This window comes from Morone saxatilis, unplaced genomic scaffold, assembly GCF_004916995.1.
Source record: "Morone saxatilis isolate NCDOM2014 unplaced genomic scaffold, NCSU_SB_2.0 Contig24, whole genome shotgun sequence".
NCBI classification, from domain to species: Eukaryota; Metazoa; Chordata; class Actinopteri; family Moronidae; genus Morone; species Morone saxatilis.
The window spans coordinates 2,896,395-2,904,697 of NW_023339807.1; the positions used below are offsets into that span (position 1 = coordinate 2,896,395).

General features: G+C 42.3%; 1 protein-coding gene across 1 annotated transcript in view; it reads right to left on the reverse strand.

The window, feature by feature from the left end:
- Nucleotides 1–8,303, reverse strand: part of LOC118335691 (SNF-related serine/threonine-protein kinase-like) — a gene marked incomplete at its 3' end in the record, with an annotated part of 45,591 nt that overhangs the window by 20,523 nt on the left and 16,765 nt on the right. The window contains exon 3 of the mRNA XM_035672117.1: nt 1,160–1,301. Within this exon, the coding sequence (XP_035528010.1) occupies nt 1,160–1,301 (142 nt within the window). The remainder of the gene's footprint in view (nt 1–1,159; nt 1,302–8,303) is intronic.

Below are 8,303 nucleotides of genomic sequence, written 5' to 3' on the forward strand. Positions count from 1 at the left end.
TATATATATATATATTTGCATATTTAAGTTTATGTTCTGCTAAGCATTGTTCCAATACCGATACAAGTATCAGAAATTTCTCTGATACTGCCTAAAATGTGGTATCAGGTATCAGTAAGCACACGTCTGTGCACCGATCCAATACTACGCAATTGTTTTGCCTTGAAACGGGACCATGCTACTTCCTAGCAGTGTCCTATTTGCCATTTTTTCCCCCATGACCTGCCATGCTCTGACTGGCTTACCCTGATATTCTCAGCTTTGTGAATCTAATCAACCCAAACCAACAAAGGCATTTTTTTTAAATGTACTGGAACTGGATCAGTACTCATATTGGCCAATAGTCAAAGTTCAGATACCTGAATAGGGAAGGAAATGGTATCGGAACATCTGTAGTTCTGCTTGTTTAACGGCTGTTTGATACATTACTGATTAAACACATTTGGAGAGGATTTTAATATTTTTATAAAACTATTTTTACTCTAAAATCTTATCAGTTTGCTGCTGGTGATTTTCCTTTGGTGCTGCCTGAAACCTCTTTGGTGGGCGCCAAAAATCCCTCTATGCTCAAAACCCCAACCCTAATATTAGATTCTTCTCCTGCTGTGTGCCTGAAAGGTTGACTGAAACATGATGAGTCATGGTTTCCATCCACCCAGAGCGTGGGACAATCATAAGGATTGGCCTATATAATAGATGAGCTTTACTACAAAGTGAAATAACTGTGGACTGATTGTGTTGTAATGTATCATATATAAAACTGATTTTTTTACAGACAGGGTGGCACTACAGCAACCATACCACAGTGTGGCCTGTTACTGTGATCAGGTCTCTGGTGCATGCTACGGTAACTGCAGTATGATTGCAGGTCAACGCCCCCAGCCACACACTACAGGCCCTGTCAGCTTAATGCGATTGGCTGCTCTCGAAACCACATATAGAGTATGTCGACTATAAGCCAGACACACACAGGGAGAAAAGCGGGATATACCAGCTAATACACAGAGGGATATAGTGGAAAATGGGCATGGCGGGCAGGACTGGAGGAATAGTGCAGGAAATCAAAAATCAAGCTCAGTATACTGCAATAGGCATTATCTAATGGAGTAGACGGAGGTCAGTGGTCCCGTTGTGTGAATGCTGTGCATGTATCACTCACTCTTTGCAGGCGGCGGAGACGTGGGCCGGTACAGTGTATTTACAGTCCATGATCATGGTGAGGGTCTCGCTGTCGTTAGCTTCCTGGAAGGGCGGCTGGCCGCATACCAACATGAACAGGATCACACCGAGACTCCAGATATCTGAGGCAGAGAGGGAACCAAACAGAAAGGCAGTCTGAATCCATGTGCACTGGCAGACAAAGTTGTTTTTGTTTTGTTTTTAATTGCAGCATACATGATTAAAGCTTTTGTAAATATTATAAACATTTCTATTCAGTCAGAATGACAAAAACAAATAAATAAAGAATAAATAACACCCACAGTACTGGGTGCAAACACCAGCTGTGATGTGGGCTATAGTTTCCTTTTTTCCAAGATGGATAGACTCCCAAGTTATTTTTACACATTTATTCATTTAACACATTCATATAATAGAAATAGAAAATCTACAAATGCAGATGCAAGGGTTTGCTGCTGAATGCTGACAGAAATTTTTTAGGTCAGCCTCTTCTCCCACACTCAATTGTTTGTATTTTCTAATATTCTATTTTTTGCCACTGTATAGTAATTAAAAGCCCAATCTCACCACACCCTGCGGCAGCGACTAAAAAAGCCACTAACATTTTAATGTGCTCAAACGTCAATAAAACAGCCTACTGGAAAAGTTGAGCTATGAAATACTGCTAAACCTTGGGTAGCGTGTGAACTTTAACAGTCTGTTTTGTCATGCAACACGTTGTTACGTTCCTTATTATCTGGGCAGCAGATCATATCATCTCTTTAAAAATAAACTTGAAAGCAACGATCGATGCTACAGAGAGGTTAAAGCCCACTGACAGCTGATCCCGCTGTGCAGGCGTCATCACTGACTGATGCCACTTCAGATGATGCTTGAGTGGGAACGATGTCTCATTTTACAAATCTGCTTTTCATCGATGCGCGTTTCCTCTTCTGTCTTCAGAAAAGGTGACTACGATGGAAAAGATGCCATTAAATGGAAACGAGCAGACAATTACGGGAAGTGGGATGTACTCAAGAGCTTGGAAAACAACAGGGATGGAAGGAAGTGTGGGAAGAATATCCTACAGTAAACATAAACAACAATGCTTCCCCATCTTCTGTCTCCCATGGCATTTAAAGCAGACCTGCTCTCAGCATTACAGGTGGAATGTGGAATGGCTGTGCACAAATAAGGAGCCAATGTTTGCGTCCATAATATGTCCATTTCAGTGAAACCCAAAACAAGCTGTACGATGTTATCATGCAGAACAAGTGTGTGTGCAAACAAAGTCAATTCATCTCTGTGTGTATCTGCACTTGCTAGTTGCACCCTGAGAAAGCAGACTGTCAGCATGCAGAATCACTGGGCCATAGAGACTTTAAACAACCCAATACACATGTGCACGCACACACACACACACACACACACACACCTCGCTCCAGCAGTGTGAAGAATGGTAACAGAACTAACAGCAGGAGGATGAGAAACAGCCTGCAGGATGGAGCCGGGACAGTAAACAACTTCATGTCACTGCTTACAGTATGCAGTGTCCTTAACTCTCTCTTCACACGCAGGCAGGCAGGCAGATATTTGAGCAAGTTGCTTAAATACACATTAAACAGCACAGATATGTGTCCTAACATACCCATATAATCACATACAAGCATTTGTTAATTTGTATGAACATTTCCATCTCCAATCCGATGTTCAGCAGAGAAGCTGAGCCAACTCACTCAGACTGGGAGGGAAAAAAAGACATCACAGCAGCTCCAGTCAAATATTGGCAGCTCTGAACGTAATTACAACGATGAGGATTTTTAAGTAACTTTCTAATTAAGCTCAAATGCTCTGATGCCCTCAATACTTAATGGGTTGGCTGAATGGAGTCCTGAATCAAACTCTGAAAACTTGCTGAGAAGTATGATAAAGACTTTTCACAGGGGTTATGAAACGCGGTTAGTCGCATGCTTAGCCTTGAGTTAACTATCTGAGGCATCCTAAATTAGCCTAGCCCTATCTTCACACCTGACTTAGTTGGGTTAGTATAAGCGTTGCAGGACTCGGCCTGAGGCTACGCAGTGCTGTGTGTAATTAAACTAACTGAGTGCTCATTGAGAGAGCGAGCAGCAGGATGAGCCGGACTGGAGGCCGTACTCAGTGCTTATGAAGTAAATGTCATTTGTTTGGTTGGAATTTGAATACAATCCATCAAAACTCAATCTCCAGACACACCTGTGCCTCAACAACATGTCTGACAGACACACCAGCTCTGAGTGGCTCTCTCATGCTGTCTGTCACAGGTGTCAGGGTCAATGTCTCCGCTATATCAAGCATGGCACAGTATAGGAGGGGAGGGTCCCTGAGGCAGGCTTTCTATCAATTCTGTTCACCCATTAGCATTGGACACAGCATGCATAAGGAAGCAGCTGTGGCAGACAGTGGTCCCCCACAAGCAAAACACAGGCTATGGAGCAGTTCAGAGGATAATTCCTGTTTTCTGTCCGACTTCCAGATGGCATTTGTTCTGAGAGTAGGCAAAAGTGAAAGGCATTAGTAACATTGAGCCACTGCTAAAGCTTAACAAACGGGCTGTTACAGGGACAACAGAGGCAGTTTTGTCTGAAATGAAAAATGCATCAGTAAGGTCACTGTGTTCCTAATCCTGTTTATAAAGCACCTGCAATGGTTTGATTGGACCAAAGTGTGTGTAACAGCTATTAGTCAACCAGACTAACTAAGCCGTTCATTTTAAGCATGTTAATGGATCAAAAAGCTCCCTGAATACAAGATGATAAAACATGCCCAAAGAACAGCTGGCGTACATTTCCAAGTGCTCGCTGTGCTCAACATGACCACATCTGCAATATTTTGGAAACCTAAAACAACTGTCCTCCAGCCTGTACTGATGACTCGTCTCTTGCTGAAATATGACCAGACACGGATGCGGAGAAAGGTTAGCTCAGCATGACATCAGTGTAGCATCTCGCTGCTCAGCGTGCCAATTAGGGCTCCGGAATGTGTTGACAAACAAGGGATCAGGCTCTGCTTCTGTTCTAACACTGAGGGAGGCTGAGTGTGTGTGTGTGTGTGTGTGTGTGTGTGTGTGTGGTGTGTATATGGTTGTGTATATGTGTGTGTGTGTGTGTGTTATTGTGTGTGTGTGTTGTATGTGTGTGTGTATATGTGCTGTATGTGTGTAGTGTGTGTGTGTGGTGTGTGTATATGTGTGTTTGTTGGTGTGTGTGTGTTGTGTTGTGTGTGTGTGTGGTGGTTGTGTGTGTGTGTGTGTGTATATTACGGCTTGCATAAATTCTGCTTACAATCTTAGAAATGATGGACTTTGATGTTGTAGCTGGACAATAAGATACTGTCTGGCTCTCAAAGGACGCAGTTTAAACCGCCCTGCAGGTTGTGAGTGTTTGAGTATGGTAGAGCACAGCCTGCAGACCTTAAAGGGGACCTCCCCTGACTTTATGGGTGTTTTACATGCATAAGTGTAAAAAGTTGTATAAAGCCTTTATAGGGCTTTTCTATTAGCGCTGCGCTGATTTGGATTTCTATTAGCAGTTTAAACTCGCTGAGCTGTGCCTGAGATGGACCTTCTCCAGAGTAGGGCCAAAGCGCACCCCATCCGCCTCCAAGCCTTCTCTGTCTTTATCACCATAATGGAGCTTAGTTAGCTGCTTTTCTTAAACAATGAAAAAAACAAAAAAACAGCGGTCCCTCGATCTTCAGCTCTCTCTGCAATCAGCGGCTCTCTCCCTGTACAGACAATCGTTCAAGCTGGTAGCCATGTTGTTGTGGAAATGCAAATCTGTGCCGTGCAGAACGTCAAGTCAAGCCAAACCAGCATGTGTAGGGAAAACAGTCATAAGTGTGTCCAGAGGAAGCTGTGTCTGAAAAATATCCTCAGGTGATGTCACTTGAGGCAGCGTCAGTTGGAGCTGAAGACTACAAGGGTGAAAATCTGAAGGTGTGGAGTTAGAAAGAAGTGAGCTTACCACTCCTCATCTCTGTTTGAGGCTAGCAGTGCGTGGCTACATTAGCGGCTGCTACCATAACACACCCAAATATATGACAGAAGTGTTGATGAGTTGCATTCTGGGTAATGTAGGTACCAGGTTTTGACAAGGAAATAGCATAAGTGTAAAGTCAGTAGCCAGGAGGAAAAATAAACATCAGGGGAATAATTATTTTTAAGAGAAGTTAATCAAGCTATAGTCTGACACACCCACAACTCATGTCAACTCTGTCTTCCAGGTGTGACGCTTTATTCCCCCACATGGAAAATAACAGCAGGCAATATGGCAGTATCAATTTATCTTGAGATAAACACTATGCAGCCCGGACTGGACTCTGTACTAAGGACGTCCAGGGCTGCCAGTATTAAAATGAAATACTTTATTTATCTTCACAGGGCTCTGTGCCCACTGCTCTTACAGTATACAGACGTGGTAACCTTGGCTTGAAACCAAGGCAGCGGAATGGCTATGGCATTTCAGCCAAATTGCTATGAGACTAAACTGAGGGGGACAGGCTGATATGCTAAGAAATAAACCGTTCATCACAGCCAGTAAAGTTGTCTGGAAGAGTGTTGTAACCAAGAAACATGTCTGAAAGCCAAACATTTTCTTTAAGAACAAACTCTCTGAAGGCATGTTATTTGTTGCTGCTAGGCTGCTGAAGACACATTTATTTTTCCTGCCTGTGAATGGTTCTGTAGTTCCAACTTGAGTCTGGGTATTTTATTAAATATGAATATAAATGCCATGAACTGTTTAAATTCAGCTTTGGAACAATTACTCTAGGAAGAGTGTACTTCTCGTCTCCCACTCTCAGCTGCCTACTTATTCTTTTCTGTTACTGGGCACAAGAAGCCTGGCAGTCTGGCTAAAAAGAAATCAATACCTAAAAAGGATCTAGGTCATAGCAGAACAATTTAGCATGCTCCTGTATACTTTGGACTTTATTACAGTCCTCCTCTGTGTGTGGTCTTGCTTTCTCCTCACAGGGTTCAGGTTCCCAACTGTCACAAATCACTGATAACCAGCACAACAGCAAAACACGAGTTTCCTTTCACTCTACACTAACTGTGTGTGCAACACAGAAAGGGGACTATTTCACACCAATAACAGTACGGGCTCAAAAAAAAATCATTTCAATGAGACCGATGTATTGTAGCAGCAGGGGGTTGTGTGGCAGAGGAGAAATGCAGGGTAGGGAGCCAAAAAAAGTGTCGGCTCGACCTGTTCTATGGAGCGTCACATTGCTTCATCATCTCCCTTTCATTATCGATTCATCTGCCTAAATTGTTTCTTGACAGCTTCCAAAAGATTTTAAAAATGCACATCATAACAATCCAAACCCCAAAGATTATCGTAATAAGTCAAAGAAAAGCAGCAAATTCTGATTTTTGAGAAGCTGGGACTTATTGAAATTATTATTAGTTGCTGATTCATTTTACGCCGATGGACTAAAAGATTAATCAGGTAATTGTTTCAGCTCTACAGGAATCAACTTTGCAGAGCTGTGCGGCTCATTGTCAAAGAACTGTGAACTGTAAAAGGGAATATTTTGTTTTGAACTGATTTTTATCGCATGTTGGCATTCAACCTTTTCCTGCAACACAGTAAATCTGGGTTCATCAAAGAGATATTTAACAGAGGCTGAAATCAGATTACAGCGAACAAGCCAGTCACACCACGTTCCATTTATCTGTCTCGACACAGATGAAGTAAAACTAGGTGCAACCAAAGAAACAGTGAAGATAAATACAGCTGCAATGACTCACGAGGATACCCTCACATCATTATTGTGAGTGCCTACAGTGCACTATAGTGACTTTTTGCTAAGTGTGCATCCTCACTTATTGCTTAAACCTGGAAACAAGGTTTAGCTCAATAACTAAAAAGTGATATAATCTATTGATCTAGCACTTTGTTGTGCATGGACACACCCACAAAACAGAGCATTCCCACACAGATAGCAAAAATAGAATAATGTGTGTAAACAGGAAAAAGCAGCAGATAATGCCAAACAGCTCCCAGCGCTGTGGTGGCTCAAACTCATCTCAGCTGAATAGCAGATCAGAACTCAGCCTTGTGAACACTACTTTTATATTACCAACAAAGAAAGGCAGGCAGGTTCATAGTTTTATACCACACAGAGGGACTAGGTGACACAGAAATTAACCAGCAAAGTGACTGCTAAATTTAAATGACTGACACCCAGTTTACATACAGTGGATACATCTAAATGTACTAGAAGGGTTTTTTGACTGCTTATGAAACAGTGTCAATTTAATACTGATAACAACACCATCAGAGAGAAGACTGGCTGTTCCTATGTAGTAATTCGTAATGCCTGCCTGCTGGATTCAGGCAGATTCCACTTTGTGAGAAAACTACCACTTTTGTCCACAGGGGCTGCCAGAATCAACACAGAATGAAAGTTCCTTGTAGTGGCTTTAACTTACAGTCCAGACATCTGATAATGAGGGCCAAATGTATCATTTTAGGTATTCGAAAGGAGTCCAATGACTTCAGTTGGCCCATTACTGAGCTTCACATCATACAACTATTTTTGAGCAATCTTCATTTACAGTTGTAAGATTATAAGGCCTGCAAGAGGCACATACACACACACCACAGTCACAGAAATGGACAGCAATTCTGTAGGCTGTCATTAACATGTACGGAGCTGTCAACCGGAGGAGCATGCCTTCAGACCCTTACACTCAAACACACATGCTCTCATCACATCAACACAAATGGTACTGTCATTGGCAGGCAGATAGTTGAGAGAGCACTCTGGGTAACAGCTGAAGATCTGCTTCAGATCTCTCTCTGTCACATACAGACCTGCGGCTGCAGCTCCACCTCTACGCCACTCTGAAGGAGACCGCTGTCCACATCACAGGTTGACTGCTACATATAGACTGCTACATACTAATTCTTTAGATTCATTAATAAATTCAATTCTACCAAAATGCTGCTCCAAGACAAGTTAAGATAAACGATGTCATCACAATCATGAGAATACTTTTAAAATGGCACTAAAACATACTGGAATCCCCTTACATTTTGTTGAGAAACGTAGTCATTGCATCGCAGATCATCACTTCATTAACCTGTTCTTTATTT